Below are 26,540 nucleotides of genomic sequence, written 5' to 3'. Positions count from 1 at the left end.
CCCCTCCCCCCTAGTTCTCCACGTCCATGACATCTGGCGTCCGGAGACACGACTGACTGGGGACTATTGAGAATCTGTAGAGTGAGAGTCGTATCTGGGGATTCCTCGTGTGGGTTGTCCGAAAGTCGCCGGCAATCCGGTCGGCGGCGTGGGGCAAGAATTCGGACAACGACCGAGCACCTTGTCATCATTTTCGTCGCGTGTGACACTGGGCAGAATGCCGAATTTCAGGATCTGGACTCCAACTGCTACACACTAATGGCAAGTCATTGGGAAAATTCGCCGAAACATATGGATGGTCTTGCACTTCTCAATACGTATCTTAACATACATAGTATACAAGCTCTATCAACTATCGTTGCTCTCACCGACTCTGTTCATAGGCCAGCCAAATCCGATAGGAAGGCAGATATTGCATCGAATAACATGTAGTAGTGGGATCACAGAAGACTTGAGGTCTCACGTTGTCCATTATTCGATAAAGCACAAAAGGTGGTAATTTGGTCGAATACTGCAAATGTAATTCCACTGGAAAGCTGTGGTACACGTCGGAGAGTGTCAGAAAATGTATATACTTCATGACTTCATGACTTTGACTATTGCTTACCATCAACCTGACAAGTCGTGGGGTCGTTACCCTCCAGAACACCTTGATTCCTTCTTGTTGAAGCATGGAAACTCCACATGCCAACATACTCCGATGTGTGCTCCCTGTACTTTGCATTCTGGTCTTGATGTTGTCGAAAGGCATTGAAGCGTAACTGAAAGAATTTATCAGCAAGTGACCATTTGAGCAATAGCACAATAACATACGTCGTTACAGCACCACTCAGCGAGCCTGCAAGTAAGGTCAAGCCTGCGCTATTCAGCCTTTTGGCCAGACTTGTCGTGGAAATCCAATCCTTTATCGCTCCAAAACTGGCAAACCTGACTGCTGAGTTTGTTGCCTGTTTGCACAGAGTGGGAGTAATGCCTCTCCACAAGCCCAGAGGCCCATGCAGCCTGATAACTTGTCTGGCCACGGTAAGCGTGCTCGTTGTCCTGGACCCAGCAGCAGCCATGTCTATGGACTGGGTCTTTAGAACTTCGGCTGGAGTCACGACCAGGATTGATTCGGCAATGCCCCCAGACAAACCTGCTAGGATGTTGACAAAGACATTGTTTGACCCAATAGTCCGCTCAAGGACTTGCTTGCTGCTCTCGAAGCTGAAGAATCGTACCCCTCCCTTGGCCGTGTTGGAGGCAATCAGTGCTGGAGATCCTGCATAGATACCCCGAATACCTTGCGAGTTGAACACAGAACGAAATATAGCAATCGAAGATGAAGGTCTGCCGGTGCTACTGGCAGGAAGCTGTCTCCGTGTTTTGAGGAACTCTGCAGGATAGGTGATAACAGTCTCCGAGGCCCCAGCAATACCTCCAGCCAGCATTGCGATAGTGCCGGACGGTTTGGAAGACATGGCGCCAATCTATTTCGATTGTTAATGTCGGCTGACTAGGAAACCCGTTAATATAATATCGATATGAAGACTGTCCTCTCTTTCCGATTTGGCAGGAGTATTGCGTCCTGGGGAAACCCTGACTAATCTAACATTCGATTTCCCTGTATCGACTTGGGTCACGCAGGAACATCATGTTTGCCCGTTTCTCGTTCATCGGACCCTATAAATGGCAAGTTGCCCAAGCTCGCAACCTTCGATTAACGCCGAGTCCTATGGAGTCAAAGTTGATTTGCTGGGATCCGTGGCTGGGTTCCTCGGGTGTCGACCGAACTCGGAGGTTGTCGTCAACCCTGAAACGTGCAGACTTCAATGGACGACCAATCACCAAAAGAAAACGTCGAATCGGAGGGCTAGACATGCATTGAAAGTGTCTGAGAGGATACTGGTTGCTGTTCGGGCGACTACATCGTGCTTCTTGAGGCGGTCTCCTCGGGGATCGGTTGATTTGTTAAGATTATTGAAGTTTCTCCACGAGAACAAGATTTGTCGAGGCTCAAATTGTTGTTCACATTCTCTTGTCATGTTCTCTCTGTTGCATCGTAAGGATCGTAAAAGGTGGGATGCACATCAGCAGCTAAAAAGAAGCTATCGTCGAACCACGTTTCCATCTCCCCTGCCATCGTTACATCGGTCCATTGTTGCGGCAGTATAGCTTCAGGATCCACGGCCGCCCACTCATACGTATTCGGTTCCTCTGATGCTATCCGAGGGAGCTCTAGGAATTCTGTTGATGACCTCGTTGGATCATCGAGAGAAATATTCAAACGCGTGATCTCACGTTGAATCAACTCAATGGCAGTGCCGACAATTGGAGTTGTGGACTTGACGCTTTCCAGAGCCCCGATACAATATTTCAGCTTCGAGACCAGTGCTGGGGAGTCTATTTTGGTGGCCTGGGCTTGGAGCAGAAAGATGGAAGCGGATGTGTACAAGCAATATATAAGTGCTGTCATGACGTGTCCGAGGCCAAAATTCCGCGTATACAGGTCAAATATGTTTATGATCGCGTTCGCAGCTGAGCTGCATTCAGCAACGTGATGCTCCAAGTTATCTCTCAGAGTGTCGGAAGTGCCACGGGCGCATAGTATCGGTCGATTCAGCTGAATTTTGACCATGTGGAACATCGCATTCAATGTCGCCACATGCGATGGTGGACAGTGCGAGGGCGGATCTGAAGTGGTAATCTTTAGGAAAGAAGGTAGTCTGTCCCACCAAGTTTGCATATTCGCGGTCTCATTGACAACGTATGATATTGTCGCCTCTTCAGAAATTTCATTCAGAGGATCGTAAAGCTGGAGTAGAATGCGATGAAGGATTTCGGACAGAGAGCACATGTTGATGAAACAGGAGGTCGCATGACTCTGCGTAGGAGGATAATTCTGCTCATCGATCACACCAACTCCGGACGGCGACCAGACCTCAATCTCGGCAGAGTCATCCAGCAAGAGTTGAGGAGAACTGGCATGCGTGGCAAGTATGACTGGCTGTCTACCCAGGTATAAACAGAGCAGTTTTTCCCAGCAGTAGCAGCTCCAGAATAAACGGTTTCGGATCTCGATATCTTCATCACTAAGCCCAGCTGTTGCGGCGTAGCTACGACTATCGATATTGAGGCCAAGGTCTTCCATCAGTCGGATGGCCATTCCTGTATATAGCCACGCTTGAGTTCTATGCCCCTTGCCAGTTGCCTGAGCACTGAGCAAGAGGAGAGCCTGGACCTCAGGGATCTTGCCCGGGCCTTGTCTGACAGTATCGAATACGGCGGCAATGGCTTGACGATAGAATTGAGCACCACCATCGTAAGGCTCCAGTAAGATGGATAGATTTGGGTCGGATCTTGCCCATCGCACCGAGTGTGCCAAAATAGTGTTCAGTAAGCCAGAGGAGTAATACGGACCGTTGTTCTTGATGTCCCTTGTGAAGGCAGGTCGATAAATGAAGTTGAAAAGTGGCGAAACCCATGTCCAGTGATCACGAAGTAACGACTTCATCGGTTCAGGGGTGTTTGCGAATTGTTCAAAAGCTCTTTCCTTCCATGCGCTGTTGATCAATTTGTCCTTGCCACTCTCAGCGTCCTTTTGAGAGGGAAGTAAGCGACCGGTGCCATCTGCACCATCTTGTTGACTGCCAGGAAGTCGGAAGAAACTAGTAGTCCCATGGAAGGTCAAGTGGCCGTCGTCAATCTGAAGAGCGTCGAACTTAGGTACTTTTGTGCTCTCGATGCCCTCAGCCGGTCTTGGGCTGAGGTCGGTCTGAGCAGAACCGGCCGTGCTTTGACGCGAAGGCGAGAGCGCATCCGCCGAGGAACATTCCAAGGCGCGAAGCCTGGCCTCAAGATGGGCGACCTTCTGCTCGAGAGCTCTGGTGTACGAAAGCGTAGGATTCAAGCCGTAGTAACAATCATCACCTCGCAATGAACATCTTGAACAGATTGGCGTTGCTCCATCGCATTTAACCTAGCTCACAGTATGGCTTAACATGATTGCATGATATTGAGGCTGGCTGAAATTTACCTTGCGTTTTCTGCAGGTTTCGCAACTAAAAGCTCGCCTTCGCTCGGGTTTTGGCGCTGATAGCTTGCGTCCTGCAGTGGACATGGCTTGATTTATAAAAGCCCAGCACTTCTCCTAGGTCAAAGGGGCAATGCAGCGGAAAAATTGTACAGCGCTGACCCCAAGCCCTAGGGTTGGAAGAGGGGATAATCGGACGAACAACTACCTACTTGCCATTGGCCATACCCATGATGGAGGGGCCCAGTGAGCAGGCCGTTGTGGGCACTGATCCCAACAGTTGAGGACTCGGGCCACCAATATACTTGGGTCTCTAAGCAGCGATACGGTGGAGGCGAGGTGACAAGTGAAATCAAGAGAGTTGTCCTTGTACTATTGCTGGGAAGAGTTTCGACGACGAGATTCCGATGTCTGAAATGAGATGCCGGCTAAATACTTTAGGAAGGTGCCGCGATCCCTTGAAATTAGGAAAGTGAAGCGAGGCACAACAAACCCGTGGCGAGCGATGACCATTTGGTTACGGAGGTTTCTTTTCTAATGGCCAGCTCAGATCAAAGCAAAGCAGGGCCCATTCCTTTGAGCCCAACGATTCTATCGAATCTGATTTCGGCTTTGACGTTGTGATACGAGGAGCATAGTCAATTTTTTGACCGTCTCTGTTCAATGTATGGGGTAGGGCGTGAAATATCGACATTTTCAATTCATCATCTCTTTTCCAGATCCACATCACTTCCTTCAACATGCTGCATTTGAGCACCTTGCTTGACTTTCTCGGTGATCTCGTGCACATTCTCGATCTCTAATGAACCATCCGCAGCTTCACGCGTGGCCTTTGCCTTCCAGGTCTTGTACCACGGTCCCTGAAACAATTCATCCATGCTTTCCAATGGTACTCTCTTCGTCTCGGGCGCCCAGAGACCAAGTACCACTAGGCCAGTTCCACAAACAGCCGCCCAGAAGACATAAGCTCCCCACACATGCAAGCTGACGAGCATATTGGGGGTGACGCGGACCACAGCAAATTGAAAGAACCAGTGCAAGGCCATAGTGATGGCGTAGCAGATCCCTCGGAGCCGCGTAGGGAATATTTCCGTGGCGTAGATGGACTGGAGGATGCAGAGTCCGATGGACCACCCAAACGCGTATATAAAAACCGAAGCAATGGCAGCATTTGAGGCGGCATGGTTTTGTCCGCTTCCCGGTTGTTCCCCCATGTACACGGCCATGTATACATGTGTCACCGTTTGCAGAGCAAGGCCGGCAATGAACAACGGCCTTCGTCCCATGCGGTCGACAAGGAAGAATGCCGTGAGGGTGGACGCCAAGAGCTTAACGATCCCATAGGCTCCAGAGGCAACAAGTGCAACCGAATCACCCGTGATGCCAGCATACTGGAAGATCTACGAAGCAAGAAAAACCAGTCAGTAACTTTACACCATTCAGGGAGCTCAAGAGGACACACCGTGGGTATATAATACGTGATTCCGTTGCCACCGGACCATTGGCCGAAAGCTTGCATTGCTAGGGCGAGCAAGAAGCGGCCACGATACCTCCGTGACAATATTTCTCTGAACAAATCCTTCGTCGACCGCTCCTGGCGATCTATCTCATTCGCCAGGATTTGTTGATGAAGGGAATCGAAATTGGCCACGAGCGCAGGATCGTCGATGGAGAGTCCAGTAAGCCGGGCGAGAACTTCCCGAGCTTCTGGTGTACGGTTTCTGGTAACGAGCCAACGTGGAGTCTCGTAGAGCCAGAAGGAGCAAATAAAGGCCACACCCATAGGAATCAACGGTATGGATTGGACAAGACGATACTGTTCCCTTGTGGCAGGCATGCTTTTGCTGGCGGCGTATGATATGAAGAAGCCTGTGATGGAGGTATTAGCAAGAGACAATTCTGATGGTCCTCTGGTAGGTGACGAACCGAGGCTGAGGAAGGACAGTAAGAACACCATGTAAAGGCTGACGATCCATCCGCGAGAGCGTGCAGGCGTCACTTCGCTAAGGTATATCGGTGTCACCACGGTAAGTGCTCCGGCACCCAAGCCACCCCAGATACGACCAAACAACAGCAGTCCATAGATGCCCGAGGAGAAAATCTGTATGAACAAGCCGCTGGCCCACACAGCAGCGTAGGCTCTCCAGGATGCCAGACGGCCCCAATGGAAAGAATCCAACAGTAGGGCAATCACACAGCCGCTTGCAGCTCCCAGGACTCCAAATGAAGTTATGTTGGCCGTTCGATTGGCCAGCCCCGTGGCATTGCCTTTCCAATGGCTTTTGACGAGGTTGAAATCTTCTTTGAAGGACTCAAGCGAGACCGAGGAACTGTAACCACCTTCGTCGTAGCCTATACGCACTGAAATTAGCATATTCCCCGAATGTATCACTGCAAGACAAGCGTACCTTTTGGAATACCGCCGCAGGCAATGACCATGACAGCCAAGAGATAGTATGGCACGAGCCGTTCACGGGGTCCGGGCTGTGCATGCTGGGTAACGTGCATCACTGCGGGCATGATTTTACGGTCGATATGCTTTTCCAGTTTCACGAACGACCACAGTCAAGAAACAAGACATCAGCGCGACTGAGAGGTGCTGAGTAGTTGCACATGCATACGTTTTATGACAACAAAATTCTTGAGAAATATGGAGTGATTTCTCCGCTTTTTCGGACAACGACCGAGCTCCACATAAACGAGTTGATCGACACACTGTACTTCGTCTGGATTCCGGAGAACCGCATGGAGATCATTCTTGTGTTCGCAAATTACCCGATTTTGTTGCCGGATATGCACAGTGATAGATACAGAAGGGGAGGATATATCTGCCGCTCTTGGGCACCTAACAGGGAAGATGTTACGACCTATCAATGCTCAAGCCGTTCATTGGCTTTCCGGATCCCAGGACACTTTTGCCGACTGCTGGAACAAAGCTGACCACAAACTACGCTGACCATGACCGTGGTCCAACCATCCGAAGTGATGGTGAATATACAATCACCCACGCAGAACGAGAACATGTCCAAGGTACGGATACCACCGCAATCATGGGACAGCCACATGCATGTGTTTGAGCCTCACTCGCTTGACCATGACAGCGCACCGTATCTACCAATATCTTCGGATCTCCCTCAGGCGTTGACTTTCGAATCCTCTCTCGGCCTCCGCAACATCGTCCTCGTCCAACCATCCTGCTACGGATTCGATAATACGTACCTGCTGCGCGCTCTGAGGAAACTCGGGCCCCGGCATGCTCGTGGAGTTGTAGCATTCAATCCTCACACGACCACGTTTCAGGACTTGCAATCATGGCACCGCTTGGGTGTGCGAGGGGTACGAATCAATCTCAAATCAGTCAATGAGACAATGGATCGCCGGGCCTTTGAAGCTCTTCTTTGGCGCTATGCTGATGCCGTACGTCCACTCGGCTGGGTCATTCAGCTGTACGTACCCATGGAGCTCGCAGCTTGGCTAGAGGACCTGGCTCCCAGTCTTGACGTCAAGATCTGTCTTGACCACTTTGGCTGTCCTGACCTTTCATCGGTGGCAAAGGAATTATCCTCAGTCCACAGCTCTTCCTCGTCTGGTCGACAAACACCAGCCGATCCGTACGAGATCCCGGGATTTCGGTCCGTCATCAGCCTCCTGGCTCAGGGCAAGACCTACATCAAGTTCTCCGGAGCGTACAGGATATCGAATGATCCGCATCTTCGAGACCTCACCCCGATGGCAAAGGAGTTGCTTCGAGTGGCTGGACCAACTCGGATAGTATTCGCCACGGATTGGCCGCATACGCGGTTTAACGGCTTGGACATTGAGCCTTTTGTGAAACAGTGCATTGGATGGTGTGACAATGACATTGTCCTTGTCAATCGCATCTTCAGGGAGACGGCAGAAGAATTATGGGATGTCAAGGAACAAAGCTCCGACTCGCAGCAGGCGAATTTGTGACGGAACCCATGATCTCCCACACAGGGAGAAGTGCCTCGAGGCAATCAAGATATTAGACGAACTATCTTCGGTCGATCGTGAGAGCTTCACAATCTAGATATAGACTTATCTTCGTCAGAATGAGAGAGGGTTGAATCGCTCGTCAGGTCGTTGGGGATTCAGCTTTTCAATCACCGCAATGATATGATTTCTTCACCTCACCCCGTCATAATCAACCTTGTCCTGAAACTCGTAATGTATCCACAGTGCTCGCTGGCGCCTGCCTTTCCCAGACGTGACCAATCCCAAATTGTCGCAAACCAACACCAGCGCATATCTCCGGATGGTGGCTTGCATACGACAAACCACTGTTCTTGACGTATGGTGTGCGAACACATAACGGCATGAACCTGGAATTGTCATCAGGAGCTAGCTGAATCCAACTGTTATTTGAAAGGTGTGACTACGGCAACATACCACCGAGGAATCGACAGTACTCGGTGACTGAACCGAGGGCGATCGAACGGAGTCCATATTCTCTGGTCACATCCTTTTTCGTCTCAACCCAAACGCATCGCCTGACCTTATTTACGTTACACAGTACAATGCCCTACACTCTCAAAGGACGCCGCGTGCTCGTGTGCGCAGGCAGTCGTGGCCTAGGGGCATTGATCTGCGAGAAGTTCGCTGCCGAGGGTTGCCACATCATGGTCAATTATATCTCGCGAGAAGACCGAGCGAGGGAAGTTGTAGAGAAAGTCCGCGCGCACGGCGTACAAGCATTTACCATACACGGGGTAAGAATCCATTCAGTCTTTGACTTCTCTCTATTCTCGCTTCGAACCTGCTTCTCCATTTTCTTTCCCTGCCCGCGGCCCCATTACGATTTGCTCAAACCATTCTATAATCTCACCTCCCAATCTTTCTATCTAGGACGCCGAAATACCCGAGCACAATGCTCGACTCGTACGCGGAACGGTCGAGAAACTAGGTGGTCTTGATATCATCATTGCCAATGCCGGATGGACAAAATTCTCAAATTTCAAGGACCTCCATGCGCTCAGTCACGATGATTGGAACAAGGTGAACTCGAACTCCTCATGATGAAAGATTCCTTTCTTTATTGCCCCCTCCAGTGCTTGCTTGCCACCTAAGCCAGTTGTTGGCTATGTATCACTGACAACAATCTTAGTGCTGGGCAGTCAACGTCATGTCTCATCTACAATTGATGCAGACTGCCGCTCCGATATTCAACTCAAACCCAGAAGGCGGCGTATACCTCGTCACATCATCTATTGCTGTAAATAAATACCCAAGCATCCATCCAGATCTTCGTGAAACAAAAGAGAGAGCTGATTTGTCTGTGCACCAGGGATCGACGCAAAGTGGTAGTTCAATGGCCTATTCAGTAACGAAAGCAGCCGGGTTACACTTGATGAAAAGTCTTGCTGCGACACAGGGTCCCAAGATCCGTGTGAATGCAATTCTCCCTGGTCAATTATTGACCGATTGGGTACGTCTATATCTTTACTATTTCCCATTTGTGGACACAACTGACCCTGCTGAATCCGAGCTTGTGAACATTTTATGTTTATTCTTTGTTTATGACGCTGATGATGACTAGGGTATGCAATTCACCGAGGAACAGATCGAAACTGAAAAGAACCAGGCTATCCTGAAACACGAGGTACATTTATTTTTACGATCCCTCTCTTTCTCTCCCAACATACGTGACATGGAGATGTATATTAATGTTGTTTATGTGGAATAGACTTTTCTCGACGATTGTGCTGATGTATACGTGTCGGTTGCCAAAAACACGTCAATGACAGGGCAAGAAGTCACTGTTGACGCAGGGTTGACGCTCTCCTGGTTCTCGGGCAGTTGATAGAATGTCTTGAAATCATGGACAAAAATAAACAAGATTAGTTTCCGGCTTAAGCTAGTATCATATTCGAGATAGCAATAGCTATATAACCAAAATCATCAAACCAAATTATACCTGTCAAATGTCACCTCTATGACTATTCAGTATCATGATGACGACAGCCTCATGAGACTAGTTCATAGAATTTTGTCATGCAATATCAGCAGGACCGACAGGCATCGTACTCGAAGCAATATGACATTGATGCACTACAAGTCGTTCTGATTAGCTTTCTTGCCAAAGGACCAAGAACGGAGAGGGAGGAGAGTGGACAAAGACGTACTCGATCTGCTGCCATAACTATCAGGATATTCGATGGCGCTATGTTGAACTCCCTACGACACGTTAGCATTTGGCCATCTCCTGGACCACCCCGTATTGCGAAGTGAAAGTAGAAGGCGCCTTGATATCTTTGCTCCAAACTTACCCAGTTGTTCCACAAAATCAAGTCACCCTCCTCACACTCCGGGACGATGATGTATTCTGGCGTGGCGATCCTGTCGTAGATGTCGTTGACCCAGACTCTGATTTCTTCGAGATTTTCAACCACCTTTTCAGATGCAAGTGGCACGGTGGTCTTGATGTACAATTTACGAATGATGTCGGGGAAAATCTGGAGTGCCTTTGCGCCCGTCACGGGGTTCACCCAAACCATGGGGAACTTGTAGACCTTGTCCGGGGACCACTCTGGTAGATCTTCGAGAGGGACGGTCTCACCTCCAGGTGCCAGACCCATGCCCGAAGACCGCAGCCTGCGTGTACCCATCCACGCGAACGGGTGAGGCCCCGGTTCCCAATAACTATTGTCGACCAGGTCCTTTTCGTCGTCGGGAAGTAAACCGTAGAGCTGTTCGCCGCTGAAGAAGGCAGTTCCACCCGGTTGGCATTGCATCGTGCGACCCGTGCCGTCGTCCCAGCGGATCGTCAAGGGGGGTCCGCGGGGTGCTTTGACGCAGCGGAAAGCGGTGACCCGCGAAGGGTAGGCCCCGTAGATGGAACCGTCGAAGTGGAACGAATTGAAACGCGTTTGACCTTTTGCCAACTCCGAGGCTGGGAGGGGCGTGGCGTGGACTCGGGACTGGGGCACCGCGCGGATCGTGACGTCGTTGAGGCCATAGTGATCTGGACCTTGGTAACCGTGGCCCACGAGGTTGACGCCGCCCGAGTTGGGGATTCCGTAGTACGGCATGTCCTGGGTTCAAGAGGTCAGAGGGGAGCAGAAACACTCCAACAAGAATCTCCAGGATAGAGACGAAAGGGGAAGAAAGTGAAGCGGAAAGAACCAACACCCAGGAAGCCGACTAGCTTCGACCCCTTTCCTGCACCAAACCCATGTTGAGATTTTGCGTCTGGATCAAACCGTTGTATGAGTTCGAACTGTTTGGCTGGATAGAGATCATGTTGATTCTTCAGCACGATCAAGCTGTGCTTGTATACTGCCTCTCGTAGTGTTTGGAAAGTTGCTTCGTCGAGGTTTCCGAGGTCTGCACCTGTAACCGTGGCTCCGAACTTCATGATCTGCTCTCAGCAAGCGTGCTCTCGATATGATTTTGAGGCCCAATATTACATTCGCTTTCTTCCCTTCCTCCTGCGCAAAGGACGTGATGTGGAGTTCTTGGGATGTTGAGTGCGGCATCTTGAGTAGATCGCTCGGACTCAACGTTCGAGATGATTGTGTGCTCCTTGTGTGGATTTATAGGTTTGCTGAGCTTGCCTCTTCAATGATATTCTCGAATTACGATAGAAATGACAATTCAAGCAAGCTGGCAGACGATGCGTATCAATGCTGTCGTCTTATCAGTCTACGATACCTCGCTGACTCTTACCTTTCGAAATGATCATCCAGCGGACAATCCCGCATGAATGCTCTCATGAGGGGATTGGTCTGGAGCAGAAGTACATGCATCAATTCTGGAAGCTGGCCCCGAAGGAGGTGACAGGCTAAGTCGTGATGAGACCTGTGCTGCTCAAGCCTCGAGCCATGTGTCGTGGTACATGCGAGACAGTGATGACCAAATTAGAAGTGCTGGAGATGTTCCAAGGAGACTAATGCGCGTACAAGATTTATGATTGCCCGTAGCTTGAGATCTCGGCCCAAAAAGGTCACGGAGTATTGAGAGCATCCCGGGGATGTTGTCCCATATCACCCTTGGTTGATATAAGGACTTTGTAGCTAGAACATCGCCTCTGATCACAAAAATCGGCTGACAAGACTGGAAGAGATTTGAGGACAACGGTTCAGAGACAAAATTGTTTCAGCTAGCAGACAGCTCACATCAAACTAGTCCAGATGCTATGGGATCCACACATCAATTCTCGACAATGGGATATTTAGGAGATTTGGTGTTCTCTTCAGCAACATCAAGCGCGACCAAGAAGCGGGTGACCATGTTGTAACTGGCAACGGTTGCCGTGAGCTCAACGATCTGTTGTTGGGTGAATCCAGCTGCCTTCACCTCATCAAACAGGTTTTGAGGAACCGCAACCTCTCGAGTCATTGCATCCGCAAATCTGAGGACTGCCCACTGCCGGTCGTCGAGGGCTCCTTGCTCCTTAGGATGAAGCTGTTTGACAACATTCATCTTCTCTTCTGTGAATCCTGCAGTCTTCAACAGGATAGGTACATGCGCATTCCACTCGAACCACGCGCGGTTGATCAATGCCGGTCGGGAAATGGCAATCTCGCGAATGTCGTCGGGCAGGGAATTCTTGGTTCGGACCGCTCCCAAAAGACCATTCCAGCCTGAAAGAGTCTATGTTGGCAGGGTGACGACAAAGACAGAGAGCATTTCAACATACCATCTGCAATTTTAGGAGCATGTAGCAAGGTCAAGTCTAGAGGAATCAAGCCCATGGCTCCTCGTCGAGCCTTTACTCGCTCCAAGACTTCCTGATCTTCGGGAGCCAGATCTGTGGGCGGGTTTGGAACATAATCGATACGCATATTGGCAATTTGAATTGGTTTTTCACGTTGTAAGACTGGAGGAGATGAATTCGTTTAAACCTTGTAGGTTCAAGTGTGCAGCCTTTGTGTTTGTACCGTAGAGACGCTGTTCGATCTCGACTTTGTCATCCGCGAGAAATACGTGAATGTCTCCAACTCTTGCTCTTCCAGGTGCGGGGGATGGGAATTCGGCTGTTGGAGGCAGTCGGAGTGTGTCGCCGATGGCGGAACGTGTGCGCTCGACGCCGACATCGTTATCCGTAGGTGAGGACTTGGTCTGCGTTGGAGATGATGACGAAGATTGGAGGAGAGAAGATGATTTGATGATATGACATCAACATCTAGGTTGACTGATAGCTCTCTAGTCTGGAAGATTCTCTCATTCTCACCTCTAACCACAATTCACACCCGTCCGCAACGGTAAGGAGCATTGTGTGTGGTTCAAGCACGCCATTGGGTTTCTCTTCAGGCAGATCTTAGCAGCTGGGTCGACAACAATCGATGACCTTCGGGGGGGAAGCTCGGCTAGGATCCCCTGCCTATGTCGAGATTGTGCCTGAGATATGTACAGAGCAGTCACGGACCAAGACTAAAGCTGTTCTCGGAATGCAGGTGAGTCATGATTTGACTACTGGGAACTCACAAACATGGTTTGATATTGAGACATATTGAATCGTGATTGCGTGACACTTGTCTGAAACATAAACCCAGATGCCATGGGCCTGGAACCGGACGCGTGGAGAATGGAGAGGATGAGAAAACGAGAAACGAGACACGAGGCACCCCGGATTGTCGCGGAAGGTGTTCGGGGGGCTGTGCAAAGTGGATGGGCGCTTGATCGGTGCTTGATGGGTACTAGTGATGCCCGTCATCTCCTCAAAGGGCGCAGGTCGGTGCCCCTAAAGCACCTAGAGCACCGATCCCAAGGGCCCTAAGACACTCTGGTAAGTCAGTTGTTCCGGGCTAAAGCGGTGACTAAGGCTCACTAAATTCTTAGCCCGATGATCCAGGCTTATCTTATCGAACCACCCCGAACCTCCCCCATGACTCCTCCGTATCGCAAGTCCTCAGATGCCCAAACAAGGCTTCGTCAGGGCCAGATACAGCACAACAAGCGAAATCAGAGGTCCACGATGCCTTGTACAAGGTTCCAATACTCGTTTTGCCATTATCAATGTTGTACCAGGCAAAGCCCTCCAATGTCCAAGCTCATCATTTAACCGAGCCGATTCATGCACCTCTCGTCGCTCTCACTCTCACCTCACATCTCACTGGCTCCTGCACCTCGATTCATTCGTGCAAACCGTCACGAGACAATCTGAATCTTGATCTTCCATCCTCTTCCCCCATCCATCACTCCTTCCCATCTGACTGTCCAAGCCTCGAACTATTGCGTCGTCCGTCGCTCTTCACCGGAAACTAATCAATCCTGTCATCCCGGTCGCTTCCTATCGAACGAGGCGCCGCTTCTCAACCTCTAGTCGCAGCTACTTAAACACCCGTCGCTCTCGTCCCACCCCTCCAGATCCTCTTCTCCTCTTCCCTTCGATCTTCATATGCCTGGAATACGTACGTCTTCTCATTGATCTCTTCCTCGTCACTGTCTCTCCCGTCGTCGAAACACTTTGGTACCATACCTCTGTGACTTTTGCATCACTTGTATCTCCTCATCTAATCCGTCGATTCTCCGACAGCCCTCGACGCCATGGACAAGCTCAAGGCTCTCTTCAGGCGCAAGAAGGACAAGACTACAAGCAGTACTGCTGGAACAAAGACAGAAGCACCAGCTGCTGCCGCCGCCCCCAAACCGGCTGAACCAGCGGCTCCTTCTACCGCCGATCCAGCTGCCGCCCCTGCTGGTGAGTTGTCCCAGATGGTCGCGGACTCACACCGAAACTGATGATTGTACAGGCGCAGCGCCCGTCGATGCTCCCGCGGCCGACACTCCCGCTGAGCCAACTCCGGCAGAACCAGCTTCCACCGAAACACCAGCAGCCGAGCCTCCGAAGTAGAAATCCATGTCTCGACCAGCTCCAGCGGCTTGATCAACGGCAAACCAATTCGACGTTCCAATCACTCGGCCATGCAGCGGTCGCCAGAGGCATGTAATACGACGTGCCTGGCACAGCAATTATGCCCATTTTTCCATCACTCAACAATTGTCCCACGGCACCTAATTCAACTTTATACCCCTTTGGCGCCATCGCGAATCCATTCATGATACCCCACTTCCTTCCTTTTGCGCAAACAAGTTATGCAAACGACCTACCAGACGGATGTGCTATGGGCTGGACGGATGGTGCTTTCCTTGAAATATCAAATCGATTAAGATACCCCCATAGCAGCCCTGCAACACGAGCGGCTCGCATGATACGTACGCGTACCGGCATTCAGAGATACCCAAGGTCCTTCAGAGAGTCTTTTATTCCCTTTAGCATGGGAAATCAATGTTTCATCATACAAACTATGGCTTCCAAACTACATACATCCATTATCTTGGCTTGATTGTGACCAAAAAAAACAACATCGACAAATATTACAATGTTCGGTGGTTGTGAGCCACTAGTATTAGCATGTGCCAATGAATGTGTTCGTCAACATGATTAGGTTGACGACAACCCGAGGATAAAAGCAATTACTGCAGATCCGACTATTCCATCTTGCTCGTTCGGCTGGGGGATTCGTAGTCGGAAGGAGTGCGCAGCCCGTGTATACACAGGGTACAATTATTTCTGTATAGTTTTTGTGGCGCGGGCAGCGTCCCAACGTGAATGGCCCTTCTTGAATGCTAACGGAGAGCCAGGTGAACAAGATGATGTGTTGCTGATCTTGGGGGTATCGTTCCTCGAAGTTGGGCCTTGACGGCGCTCCATCATGAGGGGACCCAGGAGGTGTACTGTTTTTTCGTCGCAAAAACAATACGCATACTTCTAGAGACATGTGTACAGGTCGTGTTTGGTGCGGTTATGTCCCATCTGTTCCAACTCTATGGCAAGTCGATGTCGAGTGTGACGAGTACCGAAGAAGAATCTTTACTTCTGACGGAGGCTCCATTCAACCCTCCAAACGAACTCTTACTGTGTAAGGACTGCGCATCTTTTGAAGTCGGTCGTGAAGCGGGATAGATTCGTATTGACCGTTTGGACTTGTCGCCAGGGATCAGCGACAATAGGATATCGTGATGATGGGAGGAAGACGACGGTGGGGCCGCAGCGGCGCCGTTCTCGACGACAGAGTGGTGTCCGTTGATTTGAGAAGTGGATGTCGACATGGTCATGAGGTTTTTGTGTTGATGTGGGAAGATTTCGACAATCTGACTGCGCGAGTTCAAATCAATGTTAGAGAGGATCGATAAGTTTCTCGCCTCGACGGGTCGAAAGGGGACCACATACTCGCTTGCCCATCTGGTGATGTTATCCAGGGCTTCTTGTTCCCTTCGTGCTTCTTCCGGGTTCATGACGTTTTGCGCAGGTACATTCGACGCACCCCAAGTACCGTAGCCGTGGTTCGCACCTAATTCATCGTAGAGAAGACGAGATCGATCCTATGGGGACAATACTAGTCAACACATGGCTCTGCGACTGGGAGTTATGCAGCTCTCACTTCATCTTCGTCGTTACGGCGCAGACCGAGACAGGAGAGGCAGACACCCATTTCGGTGGGTTCTGGTGGCTGCGCAGGCGTCTCGAGACGTCAAACAATTACATGGGAAGTTCGGGGGAAAATAGAGAGAGGTAGAAGAAGATAATGAACAATGCAATGAAAAACGAATGTCGGTTAATAGTGGTACATGGAGTAGTTTACATGTTCAAAGGTTCGAAAGATCAGATGTTGTTTGAAGTGAGTGATGAACAAGGTAACGAAGAGTTGGAAACGGCCACAACACGATTTGCTGCTCATCCGCTGGATCTGCGCTGACTTCATTTCCCACACACCACAAAGATTCATCTCACTTCTCATCCAACGTATTTCTCTTAGAAAGATGTCGATTCATCTTGTCGGTATAATGTCACATACAGTGCTATCGGTCTTTACATTATCATCGTCCAAAAAACCAAGTCGCCACTCTTCGGGACAGCGTATTCCTTGGACGCAGAAAGTCGCCAACCTCCTTTACTCCGTACATCGTTGCGCCTTGCATGTCAGGTAGGATGATCGAGTGAGACACATTCTTTACATTTCTATTTTTGAGACCTCCGGACTTTGGTGTATGCATATCCTGGTTGTCAGCGCCACTTGGAGCAAAAGGTAAGGTACAGTTTCAACAGGAGTATGCAAATCACAACAAGACTGTCACAACGAGAATGTGCCACCCTCGAAACTTGGGACACCCTTGCTGCTCCCCATTCTCTGGCATGAACAATGTTATTGTCATGTCACTGCAATTGTTGTTTCGCCAAGCGACGAACCCTCCCTTGCGTTCGATATGAGACAACTCCTCTACACCTTCTTCGCTCCTGGCCGACTGCAACTGGTACGGACGTCTTGTTCAGGTTGGAATTCCCTTCAAGGGACCTACGAAACATTGCCATGAGAGATCTCAAGATCAAAATTACTCTGAATCACTCCTCGGCAGGTGGTCACGGCGTTGGCAAGGTACGTTTGGTATATATCTACGGGCAGGCTACTGCTGAATATCCGGATCATCTCGTTGTTTATTTACTTCTCAATCCACTCGCTCTTGTTGAAGTCTTGATTCGTCTTTTCACTCCAGTCATTCGTTTGGTCTTTTGCAAAGATGCGTTCTACACTCGTTTCCTCGGCCCTGGTCGTGGGTTTGGCCAGCTTCATTTCCACCTCTGCCGCAAACCCTTACGAAGTCGACGAAGTCGATGAGATTGACTCCACGAACCCTTTCCCCTGGGCCGAATGGGCTGACTGGTCCGATTGGGGTGACGACGGTGAAGGGTCCGACATTACAACGACGGCTTCCACGGTGTCTACAACATCAACCAAGGGGTGGCATACCACGTCTGTCGTTCCAACACCGAGCGGTGACTACCGTACGGATACTAATTGTCCGTACGCAAACACACCACCGTTCCAGAGTAAACAAGAAGCCTGCGTCACCTATGACTATATGTGCGGTCAATCGTATGACGATAGCGATGATTTCCTGGATTACACCATAGGAACACTGACCCCGGAAGAGTGCGCAAATCAGTGTGATGACTTGAACGCCGATCATCCAGGACGCTGTGTCGGTATCGTCTTTGATATGACCCTGCCTACGGACAATTGCAGATTCTTGAGTAGCACGAACAGCCCTCAGGCTGATGACAATGTCGTCGCTCTGATCCGACAATACACTCCGGGCTGCGACGCAACCTCTACTACTACAACTACGACTTCAACCACGTCCCTCGAAACATCGACGACGGCCATTACAACTCCTGAGACCACGACTACAACCACGACCCCTGAGTCGACCACCACCACTACGTCAATGCCTGCGGATGAGACAACAACAACCACAGCAACCATTGCAACTTCAACCACCATCACTACAGTTGCTATGACATCTTCGACTGTTGCCGAGACTTGGACTACAACAGGAGAGACTTCTACGACCTCTTCTGAGACATCAACCACAACGACAGAGGCGGCCTCGACCACAACCGCAGAATCGACAACTACGACAGAGGAGGCCTCAACAACAACGACCTCAACGACGCCCACCATGACTAGTACGACTGTGATGGTCGGTCCCGTCACCACTTCATCCGGATATCCTGATACTAGCTCCACCACCAGCAGCGAAACAACGACGACGACGACGACGACGGAATCGATCACAACCACAGAGTCGAGCACTATCTCGGAGTCGACCACAACATCAGAATCGGACACCACAACCTCCGAAAGCACGACCTCGGCGGCTGAATCTTCGACAACTACAACCAGTGACACCTCTTCCACCACGGAGACTTCCACTAGCACCACTACGAGCTCCGAAGTCACGACTACTTCGTCTGGCACATTGTCATCGACGACCGAAACTCCCAGTAGCACTTCGACGACCACGAGCGAAAGCACGACGTCGAGTTACTGCGCGACCACGACGGTTTACGTGACGCCTCAAGCACGGGAAGCAATAACGAATACCGTCACGGCCACAGAATATCATACCAAGATCAAGAAGGTCTGTGATATGCCCGGTGTCAATCGTCACAGATGGGTTTGGCATTAAACAGTCAAAGCTTGGATTGGACTTGAGGGGTTCCTTTTTTTCCCCTTCATTCCGTGGGGGTATTTTGCGTTATGGTTTGTGGTTTGTGCTTGGACCGCTGAAGCGACACTCTTTCGAGGACGTATACTCGGTTGATTAATTCAAAAAATGGTGAGACTTTTTTTGGTTCGGTTTATGGCGGACTTCAATTCTATCCACCCACTACTAGACTTTTGAGATTTTGAATGAGATTGGAATTTTTTTATTCTTGTTATTTTTTTCAAGCCTTCAACCAATCATGCAAACCCATTGATTTCTTAATTTATCATCTCTGATTCTATGGTCTAACTATAATATCCTGCTTATTTTTCTGGTCTTGTTTCTCAGGATCTCCTCAGTTCTAATCTGAAATATTTCGTTGGGGGCGGCTTTTTACAACTTTGTAGGTCCAGCACGTCTCTTAGTATTTGTCCATACCTGGACCTCGGTGTCCTCGATGTAATTAGGCGGGAAGTACATCGGACCCAGGGTTTTCTTGATGACTTTTCCCGTCCCACCTTTTGGCAATTCACCTTGAATCACCCTCAACAACGTCGGCATCTTGTACCCGGCGAGACGACTCCGGACGTCGTCACGGAGTTGATCGAGGCTCAGGGTCTGCGGACTTCGTTTTTGGGTATTGTAAAACTCCCGGGCAATGTCGTCGTCGCGCAAAGACACGACCGCACCTACCCGCTGTCCGAACTCGTCGTCGGGTACACCCACGACCATGGCCTCGGCGATATAAGGCAAAGACATGAGTTCCCTCTCCACGTCCAGGGCAGAAATCTTGTAACCTCCGGACTTGACGATGTCGACCGAGGCCCGGCCCACGATGAAGTAGTACTTCCCCTCTCGACGGGCGACGTCTCCAGACTTGAAGTATCCTTGGGCGTCGTGGGCTTTGGCGGTCGCCTCGGAGTCGTAAATGTACTTGCTGAACATGTGAGGGGATTTGATCAAGATCTCACCTTCGTTTCCGTCCGCAAGCTTCGCATCTACACCCACCGTGAGTTCGCCCACAGACCCATCCGGGGTTGTTCGAGTCTCGTCCGGGTAAGGGGACATGTTGAACACGACCCCGGATTCGGTGGACCCATAACGCTGTACGATGGGTCGACCGTCACGGAGAGTCGTCCAAAAATCCGCAATGGGTTTCGGTAGGGCCGACGTGCCGCAGAGGCAGGTCTTGAGTGCCGCCGCCGCGGCCTTGTACTTTGTCATCTCACCGCCCTCTCCAGAGTCCACGCTCGACGACGACGACGACGACTTCTCAAGGTACCACCTCATCATGCGCATGTAAATGGTCGGCACTCCCGTAAAGTGCGTGAGCCCTCCTTCCAGCCAACGCTTCCACGTCCATTCGGCGTCGAAACTGCCAGACTTGAACTCGATGCAGGCGCCCGTCAGCAAAAAGGGGAAAAAAGAAACCCAGATGCCCGTCGAGTGGTGGACGGGTAGCAAGTGCAGGAGCGTGTCGGAAGGTTCGAGACCCATGAGTTGAGCAAACGACAGGGAACCGTCGATCATGGCCGCGCGGGAGAGGACGGCACCCTTTGGGGGACCTGTGGTCCCGGAAGTGAAAATCACCACGCCGGCCGAGTTGGGATCCAGGAACCTGTCGGACGAGATTCTGATCTTGTCGAGCTCGACGGGCGGTTCGCGGTTCATGTGTCGTATCGGCACGAAGGCAAAAGACGACGACACCGTCCTCTGGATCTCTCGCGACGCCGCCTCGGCCAGAGAGACGGTGGTCGTCGAGGCGAGTACGGCCACCGACCTCGCCTTGCTGATGTAGTAGACGGCCTCGGTGACGGGTTGGGCACTACTGAAAGGGCTCACGGCCGCCCCGAGTGCCAGCACCGCCAAGACTCCCACGGTGAACTCATAGCCTCCGGGCGCGACGATGCTGATGTACACCTCCTGTCGCCCCTGACGGAGGTCTTGGAGGGTTTTTCGTGTGAGATTCGCACGTATGACGCGGCGGAGTCTAAGGACGTCGCTGAGTAGCTCCGCCGCCGTACGTTCCACCCCGGCATTCACGTCGCGGATGGCAGGTCTGGGATTGCGGCGGTGAGCCAGGGCCAACAGGCGGGTGAAGAGAGGGTCTGCCGGGAGGATGTGGTCTCCGTCATGGCTTGGTACCAGATCTCTTCTGTCGAAGGTGGCGGTGGTGTGAGGCATGGTTTCGTCACCTCACTCACATAGTAGTACGAATTCTTTTCTCGAGTTTAACGGAAATACATACTTTGGTATGAGTACATAATGGCTCGGTTTGAGGAACCAGTTCAGTCCGATATAGGAAGTTTCGTAAGTCGATTTCTCCGAATTGACTGACGCCGTCCATAGCAACGAATCACGGTGATTTGTGGTGGTCAGTGCGGGCACAAAGCGAGACGTCTTTTTATTCCTCGGTACTTTTCACGCCGCGGTGATTTTTGTAAATGGTGAGGGGAGTTGATGGTCATGTTGATGATGGTTTGACTATTTTTCACATATACTATATCTGATCTATCATTTCTGAACAAGCTCAGGGCTGAGGGACATTCACATCACCAAACCAAAAGAAATCAACAAAGACTACCTCGATGTCCGAGGGTGAAGGAAACATGGCCGACTTCACTGATAAACTGAAACCTGCCGACCCTCAGGGTCCGGATGTCCTGGCCCAAGAGAGAGCCAGTTCAAGTGTCAACATTGACCAATTGGCACAACATTTGCTGTCGAGAAATGACTTTCTCGCTCGCCAGAAGAGGATCCTGTCGATACTCGAACCCATTCCTTACTTCTGCAAGAAGAACCAGTTGAACATGGCCAGACCGGACCGGTATCACCTGGGGCTGGCTCGGGCAAAGACTCTGAGGAGATTGTCCCTCAAGCACGGTTGGGACCGCGACGACTACATCATGGCAGATTACTTGACAGACGAGATGGCCCCCTACGCTCTCCAGGCGACCATGTTCGCCACTTCGATCCGAGAGCAGTGCAACGCCGAACAAATGGCCTACTGGCTCCCCAAGGTCGAGAATTGGGAGATTATAGGTTGCTACGGACAGACCGAACTCGGCCACGGCAGCAACGTCAAGGGCATCGAGTGCGAAGCCAGATGGGATCCAAAAACCAAACAATTCGACATCCACAGTCCTACCATCACCGCGAGCAAATGGTGGAACGGTGCATTGGGTCGGACGGCGAACCACGCCATTGTCGTCGCTCAACTACTGTTGCCAGACGCCAAAGCCGGTGGCCAGTACAGATCATACGGCCCTCACCAGTTCATCGTTCAGATCCGGGACATGAAAACCAACAAGCCCCTTGACGGCATCGTGATTGGCGATATCGGTCCGAAATACGGCTACCCTGGCATGGACAACGGCTATATGCTATTCGATCACCTCAAGGTGCCCCATTCGGCTTTGCTTTCCAAGTACTCGGGGGTAGACTCGGAGCACGGTACCTACATCAAACCCGAGAACCCCGCCGTCGTGTACGGCTCGTTGACGTTTGTCCGGGCCCAGATCATCATGCACGCACGATTGGTTCTAGCCAGAGCCGTGACGATTGCCGTTCGTTACCTATCCATACGGAGACAATTTGCGGACCGTGATGCCAGGGATACTGGTGCTCCCGAACAGGCCGTGTTGAACTATCCGACCGTGCAAATTCGGATCTTACCTCTTCTGGCCACTACGTTCGCCCTACACTACACCGGCGAAGCCATGTACAAGTTGTACTATGGTACTCGGGAGGCGATCGAGAAGAGTGGAGATTTCTCTCGACTGGCGGAGATGCATGCCGCGTCGTCGGGTCTCAAGTCTCTGTGTACGACCCTTGCGGCTGATGGCATCGAGACGTGCCGCCGCGCCATGGGTGGTCACGGCTTTGGAGGCGGCAGTGGTATGATCGCCCTCAACAACGAATACCTGTCCAAGCCGACCGTGGAAGGCGACAATTGGATGATCACTCAACAGACGGCTGCATATCTGATCAAACGAATGACGGCGGTGGCCAACAGTCCCAGCATGAAACCCAAGGAGACAGTCGACGTCCAATTCAAGGAGTTTGTGGCCAACAAGACCAAAACACACGACTATGACATTCTCGGTAACGAGAGAGAACTCGTCAAGGCTTTCAAGCATCGAGCGTCGTACCTGTCGTACCAGGCGTACCACGCGAGGGTGGTCGAGAAGAAGCCTTGGACGAGTTTGATGATCCAGCTTCACAGGCTGAGCCGAGCACACTCGGAGAGTCTGCTCGTCTCCAACTTCTACACCGCCGTGTTCGAATCGACACCTAACCCTCCCCTCGACGCCACCGCGGTCGGTGTCATGAAGGTCCTGTTCAAACTGTTCGCGCTCTTCACCCTCGACGCGTCCGCTTCCGAGTTCCTCCTCAGCAAGGCTCTGACGGTCGACCGGTTGGCGACGGTCACGCCAGCGATACAGGATCTCATGACGCAGGTACGGCCGCACGCCGTGCGACTCGTGGACGCGTGGTCCGTTCCCGACTACCTGCTCGAGAGCGCCCTCGGCAGCTACGACGGCGACGTTTACAACCGGTTGTACCACAAGGCCCACAAGGAGAACCCGTTGAACAAACTGACCTTCAACCCGGATTGGAAGACGGAGGAAATCGTCATGGGGGAAGGGGCGGAGAACGCGAGGAGAAGACTGGAGGCATTGGCTCTGGGCACGACAACCGGTCACGAACAGCAGTCTGGGAATGTCAAGGCGAGGCTGTAGAAGGAATATGGTAGCGGATCTTGACACATGACTTTTGCATACGTATTTTTTGGAAAAATTTGTCCTTCTACCTGGAGACAGGCCTGTGGCGTCATGACACAAGAAGAAAAACAAAAAATCTAAATCTTCGCTTTCGCGGCCGTGCCTATCCTCTTTCTGTGCACGTAACTGATGGCCTTGAACTTCTCGAGGGCTTCGCCCCACAGTTCGGCCCTCAGGAGACCGTACACACCCATGGTCGCTCTAGGGGCGATGCTGCTCGCGAACTCGACCGCCCTCTGTCTCATCTTCTCGGGGGGGCTGATCTCGTCGACGATCCCGTCCTTCAGTGCGGCCTCCCCCGTCCACTTGTGCGCCTCGAGCAGCATCTTGCGTGCGATCTGCGGGTGGAGCTTCAGCCGAGGCAGGGCGCCGATGCCGTCAAAGTGTAGCCCGAGGTTGACCGGCGGCATGCTGATGAAGCCGCGCTTGCTGTTCATGATCCGGTAGTCGCACGACAGCATGAACGGGCACGCACCGCCGAACGTGTGACCGGTGATCAAGGCCACGGTCGGGTAGGGGTAGTCGACGAGAGTGGCGAGGAGCGGGTAGAAGCCGTCCGCGTTGGCAAACATGTTGGAGTCGGACTCGTCGAGCTCGAGACCCGTGCACCAGAACTTGTCGGAAAAGGACGAGATGACGACCGCCCCTGGAGAGTCGGGCTTCATCAGGTCCCGTTCGATGTAGCGGAGGGCGTCTATGATTGTCTGAGCGTACGCCATGTTCAGTCGATTCTCGGGTGGTTTGTTCATCGTTATGATGTGGACCCCTGGCGCCGAGGCCGGTGATTCGATGGTCAGGTTTTGGAAGCTGGGAGCCATGGTGGTTGACGAGACGAATCAGTAGTTCATTCACTGGTTTGCTCGCATGGGCTGACTGGGTTATCACAATCAAACTCGAGCCAAATGGGATATCTTTTGGTGGTCTTTTGTTGAGAGTTGAGAAAGAGTCTGGATCGGAAGGTCTGCTTCTACAACCGTGTGGTTTCGGCGTTTTGGCTAGTGTCGACCAGATCTCCGCGGCGATGCCCTAAAGATTTCCCATCAGACTGGTTGATCGTACCCGTAGTGGACACTTTGTTCGGCTCTTCGTCCTTTGGAGTCTCTAGCAGCCGACGTGATGCTCAGAGTGCGGGGAAGATGTTTATGTAGGGACCAGAGAAGGACTCTTTACCTCGGCTCCCTCGACAAAGCTTGTGCTTTGGCTTGTCGACTTTCTAGGAAAGGGACATACAGTACATACCGTCTGGTGATCATTCAGTGGGCTGTCTCGAGGCAATTGGTTGTAGAGACCCAAATTGCCTTGTCGTGGTGAATTGATTGACTGAGCTTGAGCACGTGACTTTTTTTCACGTGACAAAACTTCTCACGTGATGCCCCGATCGATGTGACAGAAAATCACTAGGCCCATTAAAGACTAGCGCACGCTTACACCCGCAAGGCTAGATTTAACGTGATCCCTGTATGTTTCCAAAACTTCGGTGAAGATCCGAAGTCATTCATCACCGGAAAGCAGCATTTGTTCCCTTCTAGTCACAGCTTGACAGGGGTTTCTTGCTGGCTTGGCATTCATCATGTCCCTACGGAGTACGATGAGCACCCTTGTGCGACAAACCTCCGGCCACTGCATCTTGAATGAGCAAAAGAGATGCAGACTCAGCCACAGCCGGTTTGAAAACCGACGCCTATGCATCTCCGGCGCGTACGAAGGTTTTCCATCACACCCTTCCCGCATGAAATCACCCTGACCAAGAAAACAAATGAGAGAAACGCCTGGAACGCCTGCAACGCCGTCCTCCAACCTCCTTCCCAGCTCTGAGGCCATCGGAAATGCACCCGTATAACCGCCAGACTTTTTCCGACGCCAATGCATGCATGCATGATCCATGACGATTGCGACAATGTTCGCCTCCCCCCCTTCTCCCCTTTTACTAGACTACGGCGCGCGGAGGGCGCACATCGGACATGGTGGGCGGACGCGCATCGGGTCTCACCTGAAACACGATTGAAGCCCTCTTGCCCTGCAAGTCATCAATCATCTCCCTCAACTGCCGCGCCTCGCGCTGAGCCTTTTCGATGCTGGCCCTGAACCTGTCCCCCTCGCGCTGCCACCTGGCAATGTTGTCGAGCTCCCTCTGCAGGCGTCTCTGCTTCACCTCAATGTCCTTGCAAGTTCGGCACTGCTCCGAAACCCACACGATGTTCTGCTCGTCCGCGAGCTTGGCGCCGCAGGTCTCGCCCATGCGGTGCTGTCGTTGGCAACGTAGCTTCATGTTCCCCCACCGCCAGTCTCCGCAGGAGTAATCGGTTCTGGCGTAGTAGCACATGGCGTTCTGCCAAAAGAGCTGACACTCAGAACCTGTCTTTTTTTTCTGTTTTGAACCAGGTCAAGACATTGCGCACTGACCTTGTTTTTTTTTGGGCTAGGGTGAATTGTGATGATAGAAGACTGTAACTATACCGTCAGCTGTTTTATTCGAGGCCCAGACCTCGTACCTAAGGCAGGCAAATAGCCTGAACGTGAAACTCACCTTTGGGCCACGAAGAGGGTTGACCTTTTTGGGTCGGAAACTTATCAATCGCTTGAACGTATGGAATTGGGCGGGATGATGGATTGGTTCTCAACTTTCTTGAGTTGAGAACAGAATGAGACAGGAGACAAATTACTCTTGTTTTACCTTTGGTGGTCAGCGGCTGAAGATTGAAATAGTAGTTTTGAGAAAGATGGAAAGATCA

General features: G+C 51.4%; 12 protein-coding genes across 12 annotated transcripts; 4 read left to right on the top strand and 8 right to left on the bottom strand.

Moving 5' to 3' along the window:
- Positions 1 to 440: 440 nt before the first annotated feature.
- Positions 441 to 1,460, bottom strand: PV06_03904 (uncharacterized protein; the record flags this gene model as incomplete). Its single annotated transcript, XM_016404729.1, has 3 exons — positions 441 to 536; positions 608 to 761; positions 814 to 1,460. 3 exons carry the CDS (start codon positions 1,458 to 1,460, stop codon positions 441 to 443), a joined length of 897 nt encoding a protein of 298 aa, XP_016265734.1.
- Positions 1,461 to 2,020: 560 nt separating this feature from the next.
- PV06_03903 (uncharacterized protein) lies at positions 2,021 to 4,276 on the bottom strand (the record flags this gene model as incomplete). The annotated part of the gene is made up of 2 exons (XM_016404728.1): positions 4,016 to 4,276; positions 2,021 to 3,958 (listed from the first exon to the last, which is right to left on the bottom strand). The coding sequence occupies exons 1-2, from the start codon at positions 4,097 to 4,099 to the stop codon at positions 2,021 to 2,023; spliced, it is 2,022 nt and encodes a 673-aa protein (XP_016265733.1). The 5' UTR covers positions 4,100 to 4,276.
- Positions 4,277 to 4,716: 440 nt separating this feature from the next.
- Positions 4,717 to 6,532, bottom strand: PV06_03902 (uncharacterized protein; the record flags this gene model as incomplete). The annotated part of the gene is made up of 4 exons (XM_016404727.1): positions 4,717 to 5,412; positions 5,475 to 5,881; positions 5,939 to 6,364; positions 6,421 to 6,532. The coding sequence occupies 4 exons, from the start codon at positions 6,530 to 6,532 to the stop codon at positions 4,717 to 4,719; spliced, it is 1,641 nt and encodes a 546-aa protein (XP_016265732.1).
- A 438-nt stretch (positions 6,533 to 6,970) lies between these two features.
- Positions 6,971 to 7,966, top strand: PV06_03901 (uncharacterized protein; the record flags this gene model as incomplete). The annotated part of the gene is made up of 1 exon (XM_016404726.1): positions 6,971 to 7,966. The coding sequence occupies one exon, from the start codon at positions 6,971 to 6,973 to the stop codon at positions 7,964 to 7,966; it is 996 nt and encodes a 331-aa protein (XP_016265731.1).
- A 2,115-nt stretch (positions 7,967 to 10,081) lies between these two features.
- On the bottom strand, positions 10,082 to 11,061 carry PV06_03900 (uncharacterized protein; the record flags this gene model as incomplete). Its single annotated transcript, XM_016404725.1, has 2 exons — positions 10,082 to 10,207; positions 10,300 to 11,061. 2 exons carry the CDS (start codon positions 11,059 to 11,061, stop codon positions 10,082 to 10,084), a joined length of 888 nt encoding a protein of 295 aa, XP_016265730.1.
- A 1,120-nt stretch (positions 11,062 to 12,181) lies between these two features.
- On the bottom strand, positions 12,182 to 12,816 carry PV06_03899 (uncharacterized protein; the record flags this gene model as incomplete). The annotated part of the gene is made up of 2 exons (XM_016404724.1): positions 12,182 to 12,615; positions 12,672 to 12,816. The coding sequence occupies 2 exons, from the start codon at positions 12,814 to 12,816 to the stop codon at positions 12,182 to 12,184; spliced, it is 579 nt and encodes a 192-aa protein (XP_016265729.1).
- Positions 12,817 to 14,521: 1,705 nt separating this feature from the next.
- On the top strand, positions 14,522 to 14,828 carry PV06_03898 (uncharacterized protein; the record flags this gene model as incomplete). The annotated part of the gene is made up of 2 exons (XM_016404723.1): positions 14,522 to 14,675; positions 14,728 to 14,828. The coding sequence occupies 2 exons, from the start codon at positions 14,522 to 14,524 to the stop codon at positions 14,826 to 14,828; spliced, it is 255 nt and encodes an 84-aa protein (XP_016265728.1).
- Positions 14,829 to 15,234: 406 nt separating this feature from the next.
- Positions 15,235 to 16,652, bottom strand: PV06_03897 (uncharacterized protein). Its single transcript, XM_016404722.1, has 3 exons — positions 16,420 to 16,652; positions 16,209 to 16,360; positions 15,235 to 16,133 (listed from the first exon to the last, which is right to left on the bottom strand). Exons 1-3 carry the CDS (start codon positions 16,468 to 16,470, stop codon positions 15,803 to 15,805), a joined length of 534 nt encoding a protein of 177 aa, XP_016265727.1. The 5' UTR covers positions 16,471 to 16,652; the 3' UTR covers positions 15,235 to 15,802.
- Positions 16,653 to 16,731: 79 nt separating this feature from the next.
- On the top strand, positions 16,732 to 17,760 carry PV06_03896 (uncharacterized protein). Its single transcript, XM_016404721.1, has one exon. It carries the CDS (start codon positions 17,179 to 17,181, stop codon positions 17,650 to 17,652), a length of 474 nt encoding a protein of 157 aa, XP_016265726.1. The 5' UTR covers positions 16,732 to 17,178; the 3' UTR covers positions 17,653 to 17,760.
- Positions 17,761 to 19,324: 1,564 nt separating this feature from the next.
- Positions 19,325 to 21,208, bottom strand: PV06_03895 (uncharacterized protein; the record flags this gene model as incomplete). The annotated part of the gene is made up of 1 exon (XM_016404720.1): positions 19,325 to 21,208. One exon carries the CDS (start codon positions 21,206 to 21,208, stop codon positions 19,418 to 19,420), a length of 1,791 nt encoding a protein of 596 aa, XP_016265725.1. The 3' UTR covers positions 19,325 to 19,417.
- A 279-nt stretch (positions 21,209 to 21,487) lies between these two features.
- PV06_03894 (uncharacterized protein) lies at positions 21,488 to 23,771 on the top strand. Its single transcript, XM_016404719.1, has one exon. It carries the CDS (start codon positions 21,613 to 21,615, stop codon positions 23,764 to 23,766), a length of 2,154 nt encoding a protein of 717 aa, XP_016265724.1. The 5' UTR covers positions 21,488 to 21,612; the 3' UTR covers positions 23,767 to 23,771.
- Positions 23,772 to 23,861: 90 nt separating this feature from the next.
- Positions 23,862 to 24,863, bottom strand: PV06_03893 (uncharacterized protein). The gene has a single exon (XM_016404718.1). The coding sequence runs from the start codon at positions 24,624 to 24,626 to the stop codon at positions 23,886 to 23,888; it is 741 nt and encodes a 246-aa protein (XP_016265723.1). The 5' UTR covers positions 24,627 to 24,863; the 3' UTR covers positions 23,862 to 23,885.
- Positions 24,864 to 26,540: the final 1,677 nt, after the last annotated feature.

This window comes from Exophiala oligosperma (genome assembly GCF_000835515.1).
Source record: "Exophiala oligosperma strain CBS 72588 unplaced genomic scaffold supercont1.3, whole genome shotgun sequence".
Classification (NCBI taxonomy): Eukaryota; Fungi; Ascomycota; class Eurotiomycetes; order Chaetothyriales; family Herpotrichiellaceae; genus Exophiala; species Exophiala oligosperma.
This window is presented reverse-complemented; position numbering and strand designations above follow the sequence as displayed.

Excerpts from the sequence above, each read along its gene's own strand:
- PV06_03894 (XM_016404719.1), top strand. The coding sequence starts at position 21,613 with ATGTCCGAGGGTGAAGGAAACATGGCCGACTTCACTGATAAACTGAAA.
- PV06_03897 (XM_016404722.1), bottom strand. The coding sequence starts at position 16,470 with ATGGGTGTCTGCCTCTCCTGTCTCGGTCTGCGCCGTAACGACGAAGAT. Across the intron at positions 16,361-16,419 it reads GCCGTAACGACGAAGATGAA|GATCGATCTCGTCTTCTCTA; the intron begins GTGAGAGCTGCA and ends TTGTCCCCATAG. Across the intron at positions 16,134-16,208 it reads ATCACCAGATGGGCAAGCGA|TCAGATTGTCGAAATCTTCC; the intron begins GTATGTGGTCCC and ends GAACTCGCGCAG.
- PV06_03896 (XM_016404721.1), top strand. The coding sequence starts at position 17,179 with ATGTTATTGTCATGTCACTGCAATTGTTGTTTCGCCAAGCGACGAACC.
- PV06_03893 (XM_016404718.1), bottom strand. The coding sequence starts at position 24,626 with ATGGCTCCCAGCTTCCAAAACCTGACCATCGAATCACCGGCCTCGGCG.